This window comes from Arachis ipaensis, chromosome B10 (assembly GCF_059453495.1).
Source record: "Arachis ipaensis isolate K30076 ecotype BB chromosome B10, ASM5945349v1, whole genome shotgun sequence".
Taxonomy (NCBI): domain Eukaryota; kingdom Viridiplantae; phylum Streptophyta; class Magnoliopsida; order Fabales; family Fabaceae; genus Arachis; species Arachis ipaensis.
Window position 1 is genome coordinate 77,974,295 of NC_142435.1, and position 22,927 is coordinate 77,997,221.

The 22,927-nt window shown below is 38.8% G+C and overlaps 1 protein-coding gene across 1 annotated transcript; it reads right to left on the bottom strand.

Annotated features, from left to right (window-relative positions):
• Window positions 1-1,555: 1,555 nt before the first annotated feature.
• Window positions 1,556-22,927, bottom strand: LOC148580521 (uncharacterized). The gene is made up of 6 exons (XM_088492256.1): window positions 22,735-22,927; window positions 21,700-22,327; window positions 3,006-3,101; window positions 2,534-2,819; window positions 2,055-2,434; window positions 1,556-1,748 (listed from the first exon to the last, which is right to left on the bottom strand). Exons 1-6 carry the CDS (start codon window positions 22,925-22,927, stop codon window positions 1,556-1,558), a joined length of 1,776 nt encoding a protein of 591 aa, XP_088348382.1.

The window sequence follows — 22,927 nt, forward strand, 5'->3', positions numbered from 1 at the left end:
TTATTGAGAGATTTCCAGCCTCTTAGGTTCATACTCTTATTAGTTTCTGGACTATAATATGCTCTTTAGGTACTAACTCTGTTACCTTCTTTGAGACTCTTATTCTTTGATCCTTAGCTTAGCTTTTGCTTTCTTTTTCTTCTTTCTAGAGGCTTATTACTCTATTTAGCTAAGTGTTCTGTGTTAAGGCAGCTCTTTATGATAAGCTTTCAGCCAACACTCCCGAACCAGTTGGTTCAAGGTGCTAGGTGTTGAAACACCCCTGAGGACTTACTTACTCAAGCCTCAGCTTAACACATACACACCACAGGCACATGGCTTGAAATTTTATCCCTAAGACATTAGTACCCAGCACCTCTTTGGGTCACTAAGTGCTTTGTAGCAAGGTTGCTCTTGATAGTGGACTTTTGGTTGACAATCCCAAGTTAGTTAACCCAAGTTGTCAAGTGATGAAGTACTCCTCAGAACCTAATCATCCAAGCATATCCATGTACAAAAGCACCACAGGCACATATCTCAAGATTCAAACTATTGGTGCTTAGCTTTATTGCTTGCTCTTTTCTTTCTTTTTCATGGATCTTTTTATTCATTTGAGTTTCATAGAAAGCAAATTAAGCTCATACTTAAAGAGATATTCTAGCCTTCATCCTTATTAGTGAACCAACTTAGTTAGCAAGTACCACCATATAACCTTAGGACCTTATTCATCTTCTACTAAGTTGGACTTTTACTCTTCTGTTTCACAACATTTTCTTTTATTGATGCTTTGGAAGCAAGGCATACAATTCAAACAAGGTGAAGTGATTTAGGCATTAAACTAGCAAGCTAAGATAAACATAAAAATAATAGAATGCAAATGATCATGAAAACAAGGTACAATTACACTTCCAATTAAAGCACTTCAAACATGAAAACAGTTAAGTAACAATACAACCTCTTGGTGTCTTCTTGCTTCTTTCTTGTCATCATCATCATCATGTAGCTTCTGTATTCTTCTTTTTCTCCTTGGATGATGGTGCATATTTCCTCCAAACGATTGAATGACTTCCTGCAAAGATATTGGAAGTTGCTTGTTCCCCAAGCACTTGAGAAATTGTTAGCATACATATATGTTTGTAAGCTTCTGAACTTACTTTGGTGTGTGAACACCAAACTTAGTTCCTTACCTACTTCTATATGCATCAAATTGGATACATGCCAGAGACATCATGTGCTTTTATTAAGAAACCAAACTATGAACTAGAAAGTAAATAATTGTTAAGTAGTTTCTCTGATTGTTTGGAGTTAGTGACTAGTCATGCTCTTTGGAAGAGTTGCAATGTATTTTTAATGAAATCTGTGGTGGAACACCAAACTTAGTATCACACATTCAATCTTGAATTGTTTACTTATGACCTCCTTTTGGTGTGCAACACCAAACTTAACTCCTTGCAATGTAGGAAAATCTACTTAACTCTTTTATTGAAATAGCTAGGAAAAGAAAGTTACCTCTGGTTGGGTTGCCTCCTAACAAGTGCTCTTTTATTGTCACTAGCTTAACGTCCTTCATTCTTGTTCAAGTTAGCTCATGAATGCTCTCCTCCTTGTTCCATGATCCTCCCAGGTAGTGCTTCATCCTGTGCCCATTTACTGTGAATGTATCCTTTGTGGCTTCATTTAGAAGTTTCAGATTTCCATGTGGGGAAACCTTGGTCACCAGATAAGGACTGGTCCATTTGAACTTGAGTTTGCCAGGGAAAATCTTGAGCCTGGAATTATACAATAGCACTTGTTGTCCTGACTCAAAATCTCTTCTTGCAATTTTCTTGTCATGTCATCTTTTGGTCCTCTCCTTGTAGTTTTTAGCATTCTCATAAGCTTCCAGTCTGAATTCATCCAATTCATTAAGCTGCAGTAACCTCTTCTCTCCTGCTGCTTGAGAATCAAGATTAAGAAGCTTAGTGGCCCAAAAAGCCTTGTGCTCGAGCTCCACAGGGAGGTGGCAGGATTTACCACAGAGTAGCTAAAATGGTGACCTCCCGATTGGGGTTTTGAATGCAGTTCTATATACCCACAAGGCATCATCCAACTTCCTTGCCCAGTCTTTTCTTGTAACTCCAACCGTTTTCTCTAGAATTCTTTTTAGCTCTCTATTTGCTAATTCAGCCTGGCCATTAGTTTGAAGATGGTATGGTGTAGCCACTTTGTGAGTTACTCCATATCTATAAAGCAGCTTGTCTAGTTGTTTGTTACAAAAGTGACTACCACTATTACTGATGAGGCCTTTAGGCACTCCAAATCTGGTGAAAATATACTTCCTGAAAAACTGGAGAACAATGCTTGCATCACATGTGGTTGTTGCTATGGCTTCGATCCATTTGGAGACGTACTCTACTGCCACCAATATGTACTTGAATGAATATGATGGGGGAAAGGGTCCCATGAAATCTATTCCCTAAAGGTCAAACAATTCTACTTCCAAGATGAAATTCTGGGACATTTCACTTCTCCTTGTTAGGCCTCCTGCTATTTGGCATTCATCACATTGATTTACAAAATCCCTTGCATCTTTGAATATGGATGGCCAATAGAAGCCGCTCTGACGAACTTTGGTAGCTGTTCTTTCGGCCCCAAAATGTCCACCATAACCTGAACTGTGGCAGTGCCATAGGATGTTTCTCATCTCACTTTCTGGTACCCACCTTTTAATCATCCCATCTGGATATCTCTTGAATAGAAAAGGTTTATCCCACAAGAATTTCTTGGCTTCAGTGAGCAGTTTCTTCACTTGTTGCCTAGTGTAGTCCTGAGGAATCCTTCTTCTTACCTTGTTGTTTGCACTATCAGCAAACCAAGGTGCTGGTTGGACTTGAAATAGATGCTCATCTGGGAACTTCTCATTCACTGGTTGCGGTGCTTCTTAGTTGATCTCTTGTGGTAGCCTTGACAAATGATCTGCAACTTGGTTCTCACTTCCTTTCCTATCCCTTACTTCAATGTCAAATTCTTATAGCAACACCACCCACCTAATAACCCTTGGCTTAGCATCCTGTTTAGACATGAGATACTTGAGATCAGCATGGTCAATATATACTACAACTTTTGAACCAATCAAGTATTGCCTAAATTTATCAAATGCATATACAATTGCCAATAGTTCTTTTTCTGTGGTGGTGTAATTTTTGTGTGTCTCATTTAACACTTTACTTGCATAGTATATGACATGATGCAATTTATCATTCCTTTGTCCCAATACAGCACCAATTGCAAAATCACTTGCATCACACATAAGTTCAAAAGGAAGTCCCCATTCTGGGGGTGTGATAATTGGTTCTGTAGTGAGTTTAGTTTTCAAGATTTCAAAAGCATGTTTGCATTCATCATTAAAAATAAATGAATTGTCAACCACCAGCAAGTTACTTAGTGGTTTAGCTATTTTTGAAAAATCTTTGATGAATCTCTTGTAGAATCCAGCATGCCCAAGAAAACTTCTCAGTACTTTCACATTGATTGGTATAGGAAATTTTTCTATGATCTCTATTTTAGCTTTGTCAACTTCTATACCCTTGCTTGAAACTTTATGCCCAAGAATAATGCCTTCTGGTACCATGAAATGACATTTTTCCCAATTCAAGACTGACGAACAGGATTTTTGCCAGTAAAGAATGTCATAAAAACAGTCGCGTTGTAGATATAGTTTTTAAACCAACAAAAATCCCTTTCGTGCAAACGTTTTGGTTGTCACAAGTAACAAACCCCTTAAAAATTGATAACCGAAGTATTCAAACCTCGGGTCGTCTTCTCAAGGAACTGCAGGGAAGTATGTTCTTATTATTGGTTATGGAGATTGTAAATTTGGGGTTTCAAGAATGAGGAACAAATATGACAAATAATTTAAATGGCAATTAAAAATAAATAAATACTGTAAAGCAAACTTTTGGCAAGGTATGAGAAATTAGAGGTCCTATCCTGGCTATCCTTATCAATGATGATAATAATTGAATCTTAATTCCACTTTGTTAGCCTTTACTAATATAAAGAAAGGTCAAGGGATTAATTAGTTTGATCTTCGGATCCTATTTATTTCCTAAGAAAAGATTGGGATTATTGAAGTTCAATTCAATTAACAAGATAACAATTATCAATCGTGTTTGAGTTTGACAACTCCTGAGTTACTGATTTCTTAACCAAAACCAAAAGGGGAAGTAAATCTACTGGAATAAAAATGTCTTCAGAGTAAAAGCAACAATAGCATAAATAAAAGAAATCAATATTAAACTGAAATACCTCAAATAACATTAATAAAAGAGTGATCTGTAACATGAAAGGATTCATAAAGTAACTTGCAAAAGTAAATAAAAGAAATATTGAACCTGACCAAAAGAGATAATCCTGAAAGTGAATAAAAATCCTAAATCTAAATCCTAATCCTAAAGAGAGAGGAGAGAACCTCTCTCCAAACTAAATCTAAATCATGGAAAGTAACTAAATTGGCGAGCTCCCTTTGAATGGATGCACTCCCTCACTTCATAACCTCTGGTCTATGCCTTCTAGACTTGGATTTGGGCCAAAAAGGGCTTCAGAATTCACTATGAGCGTTTTCTGCAATTTCTGGTGCGTGGCCTTTGTCACGCGTCCGCGTGGGTCACGCGGTCGCGTCATTCGGAGCTTTTCTTGTCACGCGGTCGCGTCGGTCATGCGGCCGCGTCATATGTGTTCTGCTTAAGGCGCGCGGTCGCGTCAGTCATGTGGCCGCGTCGCTGTTGATTCACGCTTGGCATGCGTCCGCGTCGCCCATGCGATCGCGTGGATGCCAGTTTCTTTAGAAACTCCGTTTTGTGCTTTCCTCCCATCTTTGTATGTTTCCTTTTTCATCCTTTAAGTCATTCCTGCCTTAGAAGATCTGAAACTACTCAACACACTAATCACGTCATCGAATGGAAATAAAGGTAATTAAAATAATTAATTTTAAAGCATAGGAAACATGTTTTTCACATATATCACATAATAAGGAAGGAGAAGTAAAATCATGCAATTAATATGAATAAGTGGGTGAAGGATTGAATAAATCACTCAATTTAAGCACATAATATATCATAAAATATGGGTTTATCATCCTCCCCACACTTAAAACAAAGCATGTCCTCATGCTAAATCCAAGATAAAAAGTAAGGTTAAAGTGGTGGAATGTCATGCAATGCAATCTAACCTAAATGCAATTACCTAAATGAGTCATGCATCATGCAATTCTAATTTTTATTCACTCACTTGTATATAAGGCTTGCATGTAGTTGAATTAATTCACATTCTCAAGGAGTCATTGATAAACCACTATTTCATGGTTTATCTTGTGCTCAATTGAGTGGATTTTATCAACTCTTTACCCACTTATTCATACTATTTGCATGGTTTTATATTTCCTTCCTAATTATGTGTTTTGATTGAAAACATGCTTCTTTGATCTTATATTTGCTTATTATTAATCCTCTCTTATTACCATTAGATGCCTTGATATGTGTGTTAAGTGTTTTCAGAGATTATAAGGCAGGAATGGCTTGGAGGATGGGAAGAAAGCATGCAAAAGTGGAAAGAATACAAGAAGTTGGAGAAATTGCTAAGCTGTCTAGCGTGACCTCTTCGCACTCAAATGGCTATAACTTTAGCTACAAAAGTCCAAACGACACGGTTCCAGTTGCGTTGAAAAGCTAACGTCCAGGGCTTCGATTTGATATATAATATGTTATAGTTTCCCTGACGCTAGAGGACGCGACCGCGTGATTCATGCGGCCGCGTCGCAGTGACGAAAATCCAGCGTGGCAAAATTCGAAACCAGCGAATTCTGGACTGTTTCTGACCCAGTTTGCGGCACAGAAAACACAGATTAGAGGCTATAAAGTGGGGGACTGCATCCATTCATAAGGAGGCTCTCATATTCACAATTTTAGGAGTAGATGTAGTTTTTAGAGCGAGAGGTTCTCTCCTCTCTCTTAGGATTACGATTTAGGACTTCTCTTAGTTTTAGGAGTGACTCTCAATCCAGGTTCAATGTTCTTTTATTTCTTTTTCCATGCATGTCTATGTCAGATTTAAGTTCTTTTGTTAATACAATTCGAGGTATTTTCAGACTTAATTTTGCCTTGCTTTATTTATATGAATGCTTTTAATTTAGATATTTTCCCTTTTGGTCTTGGTTAAGAAATCAGTAACTCAGGAATTATCCAACTCAATAGCATAATTGATAATTGTTATCCTTGCTAATTGAATTGATCTTCAATAATCCCAATCTTTTCTTAGGAATTAACTAGGATTCAAAGATCTGACTAATTAGTCCCTTGATTTTCCTTTACTTTAGTGAAGGTTAACTAAGTCGAATTAAGATTCAAATTTCATTATCATTGATAAGGATAACTTGGTCTGGACTTCGAATTTCTAATACCTTGCCAAGAGTTTATGTTTATTGTTATTATTTTATTCCCTCTGCCATTGCTTTTCTAACTTTTTACTTTGATCCAAAAACCCCAATTTACAAACTCATAACCAATAATAAGAACACCTCCCTACAATTCCTTGAGAAGACGACTCGAGGTTTGAATACTCGGTTATCAATTTCAAAGGGGTTTGTTACTTATGACAACCAAAACGTTTGTACGAAGGGATTTCTGTCGGTTTAGAGACTATATCTACAACGCGAGTGTTTTTATGAACTTCTTTACTGGCAAAAATCCCTAACGTCAAAATGGCGCCGTTGCCGGGGAATTGCAAACATGTGCCTTATTATTGGTTATTGTAAATATTTTTTTATTTTTGCTTGTTTATTTGTTTTTATTTTTGCTTTTCCATAAATTAAGAGGTTATTTGTTTTTATTTAGTTATAAAATTTTTTTTTTCAAAAATTTGTTCTTAGTGTTCATCTTGATCTTCAAGTTGTTCTTCACGTTCATCTTGACCTTCAAGCTGTTCTTAGTTGTTTTCTTCGTTTTGATCTAAAAATTTGAAATTTGGTGTCATTTTATTGTTTTTCTCTTTCCTCATTAAATTCAAAAATATTTTTAATTAATTTTTTTTTCGAAAAAAATTTTTTTTTTCAGATTTTTATTTTTAAAATTTTTATCTTATCTTATCTTATTTCAAAAATCAAATTTCAAAATTCAAATTTAAAAATTTTCAAAATTTAAATTTAAAAATTTTTAAATTTCAAATTTCAAATTTCAAATATTCAAATTTCAAAATTTAATTTTCAAATTTAAAATTTAAATAACCTTTTAATTTAAATTTATTTTTATTTTCATTTTTAATTTTTTATTTACTACTATGAACTCTCACCCCTTTGGCTATGAGTCTTGTTACAATTATGTTGCAGGAAGAAGAAATTACAATGAGAACAGGCATCAAGGTTGGAATAATCAAAGATGGGAGGAGCCACAAGGACTTGATCAATCCTCATGGCAACAACCACCTCCAATGGACTATCAACAACCACCACCATATGCCTATGAACCCTTTCCTCAACATAACTTTGTACCACCAAACTCACAAGCCCCTTTCCGCCATTCACCTCCATATGACCCTAACCCTCAACCACCATACCAACCACCTTATGAGCCATATGAACCATATATAGAACCACCCCAATTCCAACCCAATTACTCCCAAGAACCACCACTTCAATATTCATCATCTCCATATCCATCAATCCAAGAGCACTATGATCCTACTTATGAAAGCCGAGTGCATCAAGAGACAAAGGATCATTTCAAGGAAATAGTGGATCGATTTCAGGCAACCACTCAACAACTGGGGCAAGCATTAATTCAATGGGCTTCTAGGCGCTTAAATACACAAGGATCAGCCACAGCCCCATGTGGACAGTCTAGTGAAGAGCGTGGCATGAAGGAAATACAAGAAACCCCAGTGGACAAGACAGAGAATGAATTCGTACTAGAACAAGTAGAAGACGCTGTCATTGTTCAAGAAGAAGAAGAAGTGGTTGAAGACTTAGGAGATGCAGAACCTCCATAGGAAAGTCCAGTCATAGAACCTCTTTCCAAGACGGTTGAATTTGATGTTGAGGAGGGCGCACAACCTCCAAAGCATATCATAGTTGAAGACTTGGAAGAGGTTGATCAAGAGATGGAGATTCAAGAAAAAGAAGTACAACCTCCCATGCCCTTGAAAAGCAATGAAGAGGAGATTGAACCGGAAGAAAGCTACCAAGAGGAAGAGGTTGAAATTGAAGAAGCTTGCAAAGAGGTGGTAATTATCAAAGAAGAGCACAAGGGAGTGGAGCTTGCAATTTCATTAGAAATACCTCCCCCTAAGTTACCATCATCCTTCACAACATTCAAGTGGGTAAAATTCATATCCCATAGCTTTCTAATCCCACTTAAATATGGGCTACTGGAGACAGATGGTCAACTTAGAGCTCTTTGTGGCATTAAGAGTAAGAGGAAGATGCCCAGTGGTAAGAATTGTCCTGCAAGGTTCATTATGGTTGGAAGCTTTAAGTTTAAACGCAAAGGTTGGTGTAGAGCTCAATTGAATGGGTCTAGGAAGCTGTTTGGTAGCTGCAGTGAGAATTCAATTTACTTATCACCCGGCTGGAAAAATACAGATCCTGACAAAGATGGGTGTAAAAGTAAAGTTTGGGATCCTGGAATCTGTTCTGACATCCAACACCCCGGGAGCCTAAGAATCTTTTTGAAGCTGCTCAAGGATTTTACATGCCTAGTTTGGGACCCCGGAGGTTACTGGAATCACAAACACTGGTGGAGATTCCTGGATGAGTTCAAGCATAAGCCACCATAACAGGAAGCTCATCAAATGTCCAACTTAAGGACTTTAACTAAAAGTGCTAGGTGGGAGACAACCGACCATGGTATAATCGTCCTTTTTCATTTTTATTTAGTTTTATTTATTTTTGAAATTTTATTTTATTTTATTATATTGAACCTGGAGTTTTTCATCACATTCATATTAACACTGCATTCTGTATCTTTTCAGATTAAAAAAAAAAGAAGCGAGCACGCGATGCGACCGCATTAGCGATGCGTCCACGTCGCAAGGAGATGAGAGAATAATAAATTGAACAGAAAGTTACGCAGGAGCAGCGCTGGAGGCGTGCCAATGGCACAATCACCCCACGCGACCGCGTCGCTGACGCGACCGTGTCATATGGGAATAATGGCCTCCCACGCGACCGCGTCACCCACGCGGCTGCGTGACCTGAAATCGGCGTAAAAAGGGTGCATGGCCGAAAGTTGTGCTGGAGTTGGGCTGGACTCGTGCTGGCAGCCCAAGCCCTCCCACGTGAACGCGTGCCCCACGCGTCCGCGTCATATTGGAAATAAGGCCACTCACGCGATCGCATGCCCCACGCGACCGCGTCACCCTGGATTTTGGCAATACTAAGATTTGAACAGAGAGTTGTGCGACCGCGAGGCTGCACTCGCGCCACTAGCACACATCGAGTCATGCGATCGCGTGCCCCACGCGTCCGCGTCACCCAACCTTATCGCGCACCATGCGACCGCGTCACCCACGCGACCGCGTCACCAGCGTCGTACAACCTATCCAGATCAGTGCCAATTTTCTTATCTTTTCTTCTCTGAATCCTTATTCTTCTTATCTTTTCTTATTTCTTTCTTCTTGCTTTCTTATGTTCTCTCACTTCCATTCTATTTTATTTAATTTATTCATTCATTGCATATTTTTATTTTTCTAAAATTATTATTGGTGTTCAAATGATTGCATCTTCTCTTGAATTATTTTGGGTACTTAGTGACTTGTTTTATTTTGAATAGGTAATATTATTTATATCAATGCCAATCTTTTATACCTGTATTACTTTTACATTGATATGAATTTATATTATCTCTCCTTACCCACACTCTCCCTCATTGTTGCAACATTTTTGCACCACTGGTATGCCATGTGCTTCTATTGTTTTCTCACTTGCATGTTGTAGCTACCATGTAATTGAGACCTTCATTATTCAGCATTAACCAACCTAGGCTTTAATTGTTTCTTATCTTTATTTCTGGGTTACTGTTCTTCTTTTCCTCTTCTTTCAGGCTGGCCACCATGAAGAGAACCGGAAGACGTTTACATGGGGAGACAGACAAGTCCATCTGCACAATCCTTAGAGAAAAGCAACAGTTGAAACAACCCGTCCACTTGCACATCTCAGCATGCACCGAGGACGGTGTAATCTTTAGTGTGGGGAGGTCGATACCGATCTCCGTGGGTTAGTACATCCCTGTCTCAACACCAATGTTTTAAATTTTTTTTGTAGATTAGTTGTTGCATCTGCATGTTTGTTTGATTTTTGCATATTTTACCACTTGGTGGAAGTAATATTTTCTTTTTCAAGAAAATTTTTAGAGAATTTCACTAATTTGAATAAAATTTAATGTTACACTGGTTTGAAGAGATATTATACTGGAACATGGTTTAGAACTCGAACACACAAAACCTGTGAGATTTTGAGCCTATTTGAATTGGTTGCATTTTATCAACTAAAAATTTTGTTTTAGTGTGTATTTTTCTTTCTAAAATTGTGATCTTTGTCTTGCTTAATTCTATATTTCCATAATTTGATGTATGCATACACTTACATGATTGAGGCCTTTGTTTCACTGAGCTTACATACCCATATGGCCTTACCTTTCATTATCCTTTGCAAACCAATTTGAGCCTATTATACCCCTTTGTTCCTTACTTTAACACATCATTAACTCTAAGCGGAAAACAATAATGTCCTTAATTTGAATCCTTAGTTAGCTTAGACTAGTGAGAGTGCTCATAAATTAAGTGTGGGAAAGCGAATTTGGAAACAATTGGTTTGAAGAATTGAGTATGTTAGAATTTTCTGAAAATGTGAAAAAAATGTTTAGGACATGATTCATGCATCCAATAATTTAATCATATGCATTGAGAAAAATAAAAGAAAAAGAAAAATTATGTAAAAAAAAAGAGAGAGGAAAAAGAGCAAATAAGAAAAAGGGGACAAAATGCCCCAAAGTAAATGTTGAAAACAATGCATTTGAATTGTACTTGAAATTAGAATGCATGAATATGTGAAAAAATGGTTAATGGATGGTTAGATGTTGTATTATGATTACATGGATTGTTTAAGTTAGGTGGGAAAAGTTCAAGTTAATTAAGGATTCAGATTTTAGTCCACTTGACCAAATACAATCCTACCTTGACCCTAACCCCATTACAACCTTTAAAAGACCTCTTGATTTGTGTATTTGTGAATTAAATTTTTGTTGATTGTTAGATGAAGAGCAAGCTTTAGAAAGCAAGGTTAGTAGAAGAATTGAGAGAATCGAACCTTAAACACCTGAGTGATTAGAGTATATACACTACCAGTGAGGGTTCGATGCTCAATTCTTTGTTCCCTGCTTTCATGAGCTATTTTCTTCTTGCAAGTCTATTTGTACTTCATTTTTATGATTTGAATTAGTGAAATCCAGTTCATATTTGTTCTTAAAAGATTTGTTTACTTTTAACCAAGTAAGTAAAAGCATTCTGCATGTAGTTACATTCATAGGTTGCATTTCATATCATTTCTCTTCATCTTTATAGCTTCTCTTGAGCTTAGCATGAGGACATGCTATTGTTTAAGTGTGGGGAGGTTGATAAACCACTATTGCATGGTTTATCTTGTGCTCAATTGAGTGGATTTTATCAACTCTTTACCCACTTATTCATACTATTTGCATGGTTTTATATTTCCTTCCTAATTATGTGTTTTGATTGAAAACATGCTTCTTTGATCTTATATTTGCTTATTATTAATCCTCTCTTATTACCATTAGATGCCTTGATATGTGTGTTAAGTGTTTTCAGAGATTATAAGGCAGGAATGGCTTGGAGGATGGGAAGAAAGCATGCAAAAGTGGAAGGAATACAAGAAGTTGGAGAAATTGCTAAGCTGTCCAGCCTGACCTATTCGCACTCAAATGGCTATAACTTTAGCTACAGAGGTCCAAACGATGCGGTTCCAGTTGCGTTGGAAAGCTAACGTCCGGGGCTTCGATTTGATATATAATATGTTATAGTTCCCCTGATGCTAGGTAACGCAACCGCGTGATCCATGTGGCCGCGTCGCAGTGACGGAAATCCAGCGTGACAAAATTCAAAACCAGCGAATTCTGGACTGTTTCTGACCCAGTTTACGGCCCAGAAAACACAGATTAGAGGCTATAAAGTGGGGGACTGCATCCATTCATAAGGAGACTCTCATATTCACAATTTTAGGAGTAGATGTAGTTTTTAGAGAGAGAGGTTCTCTCCTCTCTCTTAGGATTACGATTTAGGACTTCTCTTAGTTTTAGGAGTGACTCTCAATACAGGTTCAATGTTCTTTTATTTCTTTTTCCATGCATGTCTATGTCAGATTTAAGTTCTTTTGTTAATGCAATTCGAGGTATTTTCAGACTTAATTTTGCCTTGCTTTATTTATATGAATGCTTTTAATTTAGATATTTTCCCTTTTGGTCTTGGTTAAGAAATCAGTAACTCAGGAATTATCCAACTCAATAGCATAATTGATAATTGTTATCCTTGCTAATTGAATTGATCTTCAATAATCCCAATATTTTCTTAGGAATTAACTAGGATTCAAAGATCTGACTAATTAGTCCCTTGACTTTCCTTTACTTTAGTGAAGGTTAACTAAGTGGAATTAAGATTCAAATTTCATTATCATTGATAAGGATAACTTGGTCTGGACTTTCAATTTCTAATACCTTGCCAAGAGTTTATGTTTATTGTTATTATTTTATTCCCTCTGCCATTGCTTTTCTAACTTTTTACCTTGATCCAAAAACCCCAATTTACAAACTCATAACCAATAATAAGAACACCTCCCTGCAATTCCTTGAGAAGACGACCCGAGGTTTGAATACTCGGTTATCAATTTCAAAGGGGTTTGTTACTTGTGACAACCAAAACGTTTGTACGAAGGGATTTCTGTCGGTTTAGAGACTATATCTATAACACGACTGTTTTTATGAAATTCTTTACTGGCAAAAAATCCTAACGTCAGTCATCATATACATATATATATATAGCCTAACCTTAGATAGTAATATAGTGCCTTTACAATTGAGATGTGAGAGAAAAGTATTTTACAAATTTGCAAGACAATTAAATAATTTAAACAGAGATAAATGTTAATGAGCTATTGAACCCTCACTGGATTTGTGTTTACTCTCTAGTCACTCAGTGTTTATTGGGTTAATCACTCTATTCTTCTTTTTATTCTTCCTTTCTATAACTTTGTTCTTCATCTAACCAATCAACAATTATAGAATATAGACATACCAAAAATCATGAGGTCTTTAATTAAGGTTGTAATGGGGCCAAGGTAAAGGTAAGGATATATGTATAAGGCTAAGTGAGCTAATAAGTGAATCCTCAATTAGACTAAGATCTCACCTAACATACATACTTAGTAAAACAAAACTACTTTACCTGTTTTTCCATCTTTTCCCACTTTTGATGTTACATGCTCATATTTCAATTTTTATTTTTATCCCATGTGCATTGCTTTTATTTTTGCATTTGGAGAATTCTTTTGTATCCCCTTATTCATATGCTTGAAAAATAAATAACTCTCTCTTGTTTTTTGAATGCACATGGTAATTCTTTCAATTTGATTTTTCATGAGCATGCTTTCCAAAAATTCTCATTTTGATTTATTTTTGTTCTTTTCAACTCTGCTACCTTTTATTTTTATCATCCATGTTCCCAATAGGTTTCCCACATTTCAAACTATACAAGATTTTCTATCTTAAGTTAACCAAGGATTCAACTTGGGATTTTTATTTATTTTTCTGCTTAAGGCTAGTAATGTGGTTTATAGAATAAAAAAAGGGATTTAAAGGCTCAATGGGGCTAACAAGGGTGATGTGAAAGGTAGGCTATTTTGAGATAAAGTGAGCTAAAATCAAACAATGGCCTCAGTCACTCTCTTGATATGTATCTTTATATTCTATAATCGGACATATAGATTAAAACAAAGTAAAGAACATCAGAATATAAAAGAAGGGCGGAACACACAGGAATAAAAATTATGGTTTGAATGTAACCATACAATTAAGCTCAAAACTCACAGGCTGTATGTTCTCTAGCTCAAAAATCATTTATCAGTTATGTATGTCATGCAGGTTTAGTTAAAAATTCCCATTATTCTTAATGTAAAACTTAAGGTGGCTTTAAAGTTCTAGTGTTTCTCCTTGATGAAATGTTATTAACTAACTAACATGTAATGCTATATATACAAGGTGTGTGGATTGTTTTAATTCTGTTAAAGTCTCTAGTTTACTTCCTTTTTATATTTTCAATTTTAACTAAGATATCTTATGCTAAAAAGGGTAAACTATACTAATTAATCCACAGTTTCTATAATTAATAAGTTAGAATTGCAAGCTAAACTAAATAACTAAAATATGAACTAAAGTGCAAAATGCAGAAATAGAATGAAAATACATAAAAGTAGCAGTGTATAAGTACTCAGAAAATAAAAATAAAAATAAAGAGAAAAATACAGAAAAATAGCCAAAATAAAAGAAAAGAGTATGTAGTGGTTCACCAAAAAAGAAACACTAGAGATGGCGACCTCCCCACACTTAAAATGTAGCATCGTCCTTGATGCTCAATCAAGCGGGGTGTGAAGGAGTGTCATCACTGGAAGGAATGGTAGCTGGAGTCTCTGTGGTGGTGGTCTGAGGAACTGGCTGCTGTAGAGGAGGTGCTGTCTGGATAGGGATCTCAGGATCTGCAGCCTAAATCTGATGTGGACCCTCTGCCTGTGGTGCAGCTTGCTCTGTGCCTGCCTGCTCTGTCTCTCCCTGGGGATGGGTCTTAGCCTCGAGATCATCCGCCTCCTCCTCAGATGCCTCGGATGGTGTGTCAGGCTCGGAGGGGATGTCGCCAGAGCGTATCATCAGCTTCAGGTGCTCATAGCGTCACTTGTTGCGATGCTCCATCTGGTCAAGTCATCGAAACAAGTGGTGCACTAGATGATAGATGGGCTCTGGGGCAGGTGGAGGTGCAGTGGTGGTGGCAGGTGTGGCTGTGGAGGAAGAGGGGCCGGCAGAAGGTGTGGCTGTCTCAGCAGTGGCAGTCAGGAATGGAGGTTTGTAGCCCAAGGCCAGAAAGTTCCTGCTGTGCGGGATAATCTTCTTGCATTCTGCAGCAGGTGGCCTCTCATCAGCATCCTCCCATGGCACGTCAACTCGACGGCCCAACTGTGTAACCAGATAGGGAAAGGGAAGAGTGCCTCGGACGTGGACCCTGGCCATATAGTGCCGGATAAAGCGTGGGAGGTATAGGTCCTTACCCTCCATCACACACCAAAGGAGGGTGATCATAGCGGCTGGTATCTCAGTCTCGTGAGTACTCGGCATAATGTAGTTGCTGAATATCTGATGCCATTGCCGAGCCTCATCGTTCAGGTAAATCCGCTTGATCCCCTTGGGCATGGTGGTATTCTGACCCATGATCCAAGGAACTGTCGGGTCAAGGGTGATCCTCGCCTTTACTGCATCCCAGTCAAATCGCATAAAGCGCATATCCTCCTCAGCTTTCTGATAACCATCTGTCTGATCAGTCTTAGGCAGAAGTTTCAGAACATCTTCTATCGCCTCCTCAGTAACCAGAATCTGCTTTCCTCTGAGGTTCACTGCATCTAGGGAAGTTTTGAAGTAGTTGCAGTAGAATTCCCTAACCCAAGATGCATTGACCTCTGTCAGGTTTCTCTCTAGGAAGAACCAGCCTCTTTGTTTGATTGGATCAGAGGTGTACTGCTGGAGTTCTTCTGGGATCTTCAAAGTTCTCTCCAGGTATAGGTTCCTGGAGGTTGCAAACACCGGATACTTAAGCTCACAGTATCGGTTGGCAAATTTAATCGGATCAGTGGCGGGAAGTAGTTGGTCGGCCTTCTCCTGCGGGGTGAAGTTTTTCTCCCGCCAGGAGGCATCATGCATGAGATCTATGATAGACAAAGATGATTCTCCTCTTTTATGTTTGCCAGTGGTAGCCTTTCCTTTTCCCTTTCTCTGGGAATCTGACATCCTAAAAAACAGAAAACCAGGATATAATAAAAATAGGAAAACAAATAGGCAAATAGTCAAAAGAAACACAAAGTGGCAAAGGAGAATTAGAATGAGGTAAATGAGTTAAGTAAATGTGCATTAAGGATTGTATAGGAGTGAAAAGTTTGAAAAGAATAATTCACAATCCAAAATATAATAGAAGGCATGTTAAGTAGGAAAAATTATCAGTATGCCATGGTTAGAAAGTTAAAAGAAAGTGAAAAACCAGAAAAGAGATTTTAAAAGGTGAGTTTGGTTAGAATTGAAAAAGAGTGTCAGAAAATTAGAATTAGTGAGTTAGTGAAAAATGGGTTAAGGTAAGTGGCATAAGGATAAGTTTTTAAAGTAACAAGCATTCACAATTAGAAGCGATAAGTAACTCAAAACCAAACAAGGAAAACAAGTGGATGATGATTCAGATAGATATAGAAATAACAAAAAATAGAATCAAACATCAAAATTGCAATTTAGAACCAGGAGATCAAAGAAAATAAGAATGCGTTCCTAAGCATTCATGAATTGGTTTGGTGAAATATAAGGAAAGCACAGTTGAAAATGCCAAAACCAAGACATGAAGGGAAATATTTTACAGAAATTTGGGCAGCATTCTGGCTAAAATTGGACTGTCCCGGAAAATAAACAGCACAGAATAGTTCATATGAATAAAAAATAAAGCTGCAATTACATATAAAGAGTATGATCATGAAAAGTTAGAGTAAAGAGCAGCATGAAATAAGAAATTACGACATATGAACTAACATCATAGCAGCAGCAGGATTGCGAAAACATAAAGCAATAAACACGAACGGTGCAATTAAATAGACCTAAATCCACTAACCACATCCTAGGCTACCTAACAACCTAAAATCCACTACAGCATGCATATCTAACTAGCCTAGACATGAACATAAACAGAAAAATATGAACTAACTACGGATAGATAAAAGGGTGACGTTCTGCGGAACCTGGAAGGCCGTAGAATGAGAGTGGGCAGAAAGGTGGCTGGCAGTGGTGGTGACGGCGGTGCAGCTGTTCGGGGCAGGGGGAAAAAGGGGTAATGGGGGATAGGGGGGATAAGGGAAAGGGTGGTGGTGCTGGTGGATGGGGGGTGCGACTGGGACGGGCGGTGGCGGTGGTTGGTGGTGCGCGAAGGAGCAGTGGCGGAGAGGGGGGGGGGGGGAAGAGGAAGAAAGAAGGAGAAAGAAGGGGAGGGAGGAAGGGGGAAAGGTGGCGGCGGCGTCTGGGGGTGGCGGTGGTGGTGATTGGGTGGTAGTGGTTGGATTGGAGAAGAGAGAAGGGAGGGGAGGGGGTTCAGGGGGGGGCGATAATAGGGTTTCGCGTGACCTGGGGGGGTTATAAATTTGAATCCACGCGGCCGCGTGGGGCACGCGGTCGCGTGGCTGGTGCGAAATGGGGGGTGACGCGATTGCGTGGGTCGCGCGATCGCATGGAAGGGATAAAAGGGGGTAGGACACGATCGCCTGGGGCGTGCGATCGCGTCGCTGGAATTTGTGCTAAACGCATGAATCCAGTGTCGTTCCAGCCCAACTCTCTGTCTCCTTTTGAGATTTGTGCAATCCATGCGACGCGATCGCGTCGCTCACGCAGTCGCGTGGGATTGATTGGGTGCAAGTGACGCGATCGCGTCAGGCACGCGATCGCGTGGGTCATTTTCTGCTAGACGCAAAATGGCCGCACGATTCTAGCCCAACTTTCTGGACGTTGGATCCTTACGCCGATTTCCAGGTCACGCGGCCGCGTGGAGGACGCGGTCACGTGGGAAGTGTATTTCGCCATTGACGTGATCGCATGGATGATGCAGTCGCGTCGCGCACCTTTTTTTTTTTATAAAGAATGCGGAATGCAATATGCAGAATGCAGTGCTTAATGTGAATGCTATGCATGATTTCAGGTTTAATAAAATAAAATAAAATTCAAAAACAAACAAAACTAAATAAAATTAAAATTGCAAAAGGAATGATCATACCATGGTGGGTTGTCTCCCACCTAGCACTTTTAGTTAAAGTCCTTAAGTTGGACATTGGAAGAGCTTCCTGCTATGGCGGCTTATGGTTAAATTCATCCAGAAATCTCCACCAATGCTTGGAATGCCAATAGCCTCCGGGGTCCCAAACTAGGCATGTAACGCTTCTGAGCAGCTTCAAACAGAGTCTCAGGCTCCCGGGGTGACGAATGTCAGAATAGAATCCATGATCCCAAGCCTTGTTTTTAAATCCGCCTCCGTCTTGATCTATATTTTTCCATCCGGGCGATTTAGAAAGTAGATTCTCACCATAGTGACCAAACGTTTTCCGAGATCCATTCGATTGAACATGATACCCATCCGTGCACTTCAAGTTGAAGCGTGGAACCTTATTGAACCTTGTACACCAGCTCTGAGCACGAGCCATTTCCCTCTTATTCTTAAAGCCACAGAGAGCTCTAAGCTGGCCATCTGTTTCAAGCAAACCATATTCAAGTGAAAAAGTAAAGTTAAAGGTTAAGGATTGTACCCACTTGAAGCTTGTATTGGGCGGTAATGGCCTTGGGGTAGGTGTTTCTGGTGGTTCTGTAAGTTCTTCTCCCTTGTGCTCTTCTGCGAATTCCTCCACTTCCTTGTAAGGTTCTTCAAATACATCTGAGTCCTAGTCAAAGTCTTCTATGTCTTCCTCATCACTTGAGTCATAGATTGGAGGTTGAGAGAAATCTACCTCCACGTCATCTTCGTATTCACTTGGGGAAGATTCTTCGATCTTAGAGAATTCACTTGCGGATGCAAGTTCATTACTAAGAGAGCTAGACTTGTGACTATCATCATCAAGGGAATTTGTGTCCTGGGTTATTCCGTCTAGTTCTTCATAAACGACTTGCCTTGGGGATTGTGCAATATTCTCCTTAGCATCAACTGTAACGTCCTTGACGGAGTTCTCCTCAACTCTGGATTCCCATGGAGGTTCAGCGTCTCCTAGATCTTCAACCAACTCTTCTTCTTGTACAATGACAGCTTCTTCTACTTGTTCTAGTACGAATTCATGCTCTGTCTTGTCCACTGGAGTTTCTAGTGTCTCCTTCATGCTACGCTTTTCATTAGATTGTCCACATGGGGCTGTGGTTGGTCTTTGAATGTTCGCGCGTCTAGAAGCTAATTGAATTACTGCTTGCTCCAGTTGTCAAATGGTTGTTTGAAGTTTATTTACTGTTGCCTTGAGGCGAACTTCTGATTCTCTGGGTGATGGATTTGGACATGAAACATAGGGAAGTGGTGGTGCTTGGGAATGATTGGATTGGAACTGGGGTAGGAAAAGATCATACGGTGGCGAATGGTGAAGAGAAGCTTGTGAGTGTGGTGGTTCGAGGTTATGTTGAGAGGATGGTCTATAGGCACGGGGTGGGGCTTGTTGGTAGTTACAAGGTTGTCCACCATATCTTTCAGCTGGGTATGCATTGTAGAATGGTCGTTGTCCAGGATATCTTGGAAGGTGTTTTTGCCTGAAGGATTGATTAGATCCTCTTGGCTCCATCCATCCTTGATTGGTCTGACCTTGATGCATATTCCTGCTGTAACTTCTATTTCCTTCAACAAAGTTAGACCCAAACTCAAAGCGAGAGGGGTTAGAATTCATGGTAGCAAATAAAAATAAAAAGGAAAAACAGAAATAAATAAACAAGTAAAGGAAAAAATATTTACAATAACCAATAATAAGGCACACGTTAGCAGTTCCCCAGCAACGGCGCCATTTTGACGAACAGGATTTTTGCCAGTAAAGAATGTCATAAAAACAGTCGCGTTATAGATATAGTTTCTAAACCAACAAAAATCCCTTTCGTGCAAACGTTTTGGTTGTCACAAGTAACAAACCCCTTAAAAATTGATAACCGAAGTATTCAAACCTCGGGTCGTCTTCTCAAGGAACTGCAAGGAAGTATGTTCTTATTATTGGTTACGGAGATTGTAAATTTGGGGTTTCAAGAATGAGCAACAAATATGACAAATAATTTAAATGGCAATTAAAAATAAATAAATACTGTAAAGCAAACTTTTGGCAAGGTATGAGAAATTAGAGGTCCTATCCTGGCTATCCTTATCAATGATGATAATAATTGAAACTTAATTCCACTTCGTTAGCCTTTACTAATATAAAGGAAGGTCAAGGGATTAATTGGTTTGATCTTCGGATCCTATTTATTTCCTAAGAAAAGATTGGAATTATTGAAGTTCAATTCAATTAACAAGATAACAATTATCAATCGTTTTTGAGTTTGACAACTCCTGAGTTACTGTTTTCTTAACCAAAACCAAAAGGGGAAGTAAATCTACTGGAATAAAAATGTCTTCAGAGTAAAAGCAACAATAGCATAAATAAAAGAAATCAATATTAAACTGAAATACCTCAAATAACATTAATAAAAGAGTGATCTGTAACATGAAAGGATTCATAAAGTAACTTGCAAAAGTAAACAAAAGGAATATTGAACCTGACCAAAAGAGATAATCCTGAAAGCGAATAAAAATCCTAAATCTAAATCCTAATCCTAAATAGAGAGGAGAGAACCTCTCTCCAAACTAAATCTAAATCATGGAAAGTAACTAAATTGGCAAGCTCCCTTTGAATGGATGCACTCCCTCACTTTATAACCTCTGGTCTATGCCTTCTGGACTTGGATTTGGGCCAAAAAGGGCTTCAGAATTCACTATGAGCGTTTTCTGCAATTTCTGGTGCGTGGCCTCTGTCACGCGTCCGCGTGGGTCACGCGGTCGCGTCATTCGGAGCTTTTCTTGTTACGCGGTCGCGTCGGTCATGCGGCCGCGTCATATGTGTTCTGCTTAAGGTGCGCGGTCGTGTCAGTCATGCGGCCGCGTTGCTGTTGATTCGCGCTTGGCATGCGTCCGCGTCGCCCATGCGATCGCGTGGATGCCAGTTTCTTTAGAAACTCCGTTTTATGCTTTCCTCCCATCTTTGTATGTTTCCTTTTTCATCCTTTAAGTTATTCCTGCCTTAGAAGATCTGAAACTACTCAACATACTAATCACGGCATCAAATAGAAATAAAGGTAATTAAAATAATTAATTTTAAAGCATAGGAAACATGTTTTTCACATACATCACATAATAAGGAAGGAGAAGTAAAATCATGTAATTAATATGAATAAGTGGGTGAAGGATTGAATAAATCACTCAATTTAAGCACAAAATATATCATAAAATATGGGTTTATCAAAAACTAAGTTTGTATCTTGGCATCTTTTCAAGACAAGGGTTAGATGATGCAAACAAGTGTCAAAAGAGTTACCAAAAATAGAGAAATCATCCATAAAAACCTCTAAGAATTTCTCTACCGTGTCAGAAAATATAGAAAGCATACACCTTGGAAAGGTTGCTGGAGCATTGCACAGCCCAAAGGGCATCCTTTTGTAGGCAAAGACTCCAAAGGGACAAGGGAAAGAGGTATTTTCTTGGTCCTTGGGATCCACCCCTATCTGATTGTATCCAGAGTACCCATTTAAGAAGCAATAATAGGCATGGCCGGCCAATTGTTCTAGCATCTGATCAATGAAGGGGAGAGGAAAGTGGTCCTTCCTTATAGCATCATTCAATCTTCTGTAGTTAATGCACATTCTCCACCCGGTCACTATCCTTGTAGGGATGAACTCATTCCTTTTATTGAAGATGAAAGTCATGCCTCCCTTCTTCGGTACCACCTGGACTAGACTCACCCAAGGGCTGTCAGAAATGGGATATATGATTCCAGCATTCCATAACTTCATCACCTCCTTTTGAACCACCTCTTTTATGGTTGGATTGAGCCTTCCTTGAGGTTGCACCACTGGTCTTGAGTCCTCCTCTAGCAGAATTTTATGCATGGAAATAGCAGGGCTTATACCCTTGATGTCATCAGTTGTCCACCTTAGAGCAGTTTTGTGAGTTTTTAACAGCTCAAGCAACTTTGCTTCATCTTGTGTACTCAAAGAGGAGTTGATGATTACTGGAAGGGTGTCCTTCCCACCAAGGAATGCATATTTGAGATGAGGGGGAAGAGGCTTCAGTTCTTGCTTTGGTGCCTCTTCTCTCTTTCCTTCAAGAGAGTTTTCGGCTACTTGCTTCTCTTTGGCATCTTTAACTTGAATCTCTTGAATTTCTTCTTCTTGTTCTTCATGATGACTTGTCTCAAGCACTTCTTCCACCAAGGTTTCTATCATCTCTGCCCTCATATGGTTCTCTTTCTCAGGGGGTATTGCATTGCCTTAAAGACATTGATGATCATTTGCTCATTATGTACCCTGAGAACCATTTCACCTTTTTCTACATCAATGATGGCTCTTGCTATGGCTAAGAAAGGTCACCCCAAGATAATTGAGTTGTGTCCTTCCTCTTCCATATCTAGGATCACAAAGTCAGCAGGAAAGATGAACTCTCCAACCTTCACCAATAAGTTTTTCACAACTCCATTAGGTATCTTGAGGGATCTATCAGCCATTTAAAGTGACATTCTGGTGGGTTTAACTTTCTCTATTGACAACTTTTTCATCATGGAGAGAGGCATCAGATTTATACTAGCACCCAGGTCACAGAGAGCTCTTTCTAATGTTATGTTTTCTATGGTACATGATATGAGGAAACTCCCTGGGTCCTTGAGTTTTGGTGGAATACCTCTTTGAATTACAGCACTGTATTCCTGGGTGAGGATAATAGTTTCCTTCTCTTTCCAGCTCCTTTTCTTGGTGATGAGTTCCTTGAGAAACTTTGCATAGAGTGGCATTTGTTCTAGGGCTTCAACTAGTGGAATGTTGATCTCTAATTTCTTGAAAATCTCCAAGAACTTAGGGAATTGTTGATCCTTCAT

Excerpts from the sequence above, each read along its gene's own strand:
- LOC148580521 (XM_088492256.1), bottom strand. The coding sequence starts at position 22,927 with ATGAAGGATCAACAATTCCCTAAGTTCTTGGAGATTTTCAAGAAATTA. Across the intron at positions 2,820-3,005 it reads GCTAAGCCAAGGGTTATTAG|TGCAAACAACAAGGTAAGAA; the intron begins GTGGGTGGTGTT and ends GTTTGCTGATAG. Across the intron at positions 1,749-2,054 it reads AGGAAGTTGGATGATGCCTT|GCTCAAGATTTTCCCTGGCA; the intron begins GTGGGTATATAG and ends GTATAATTCCAG.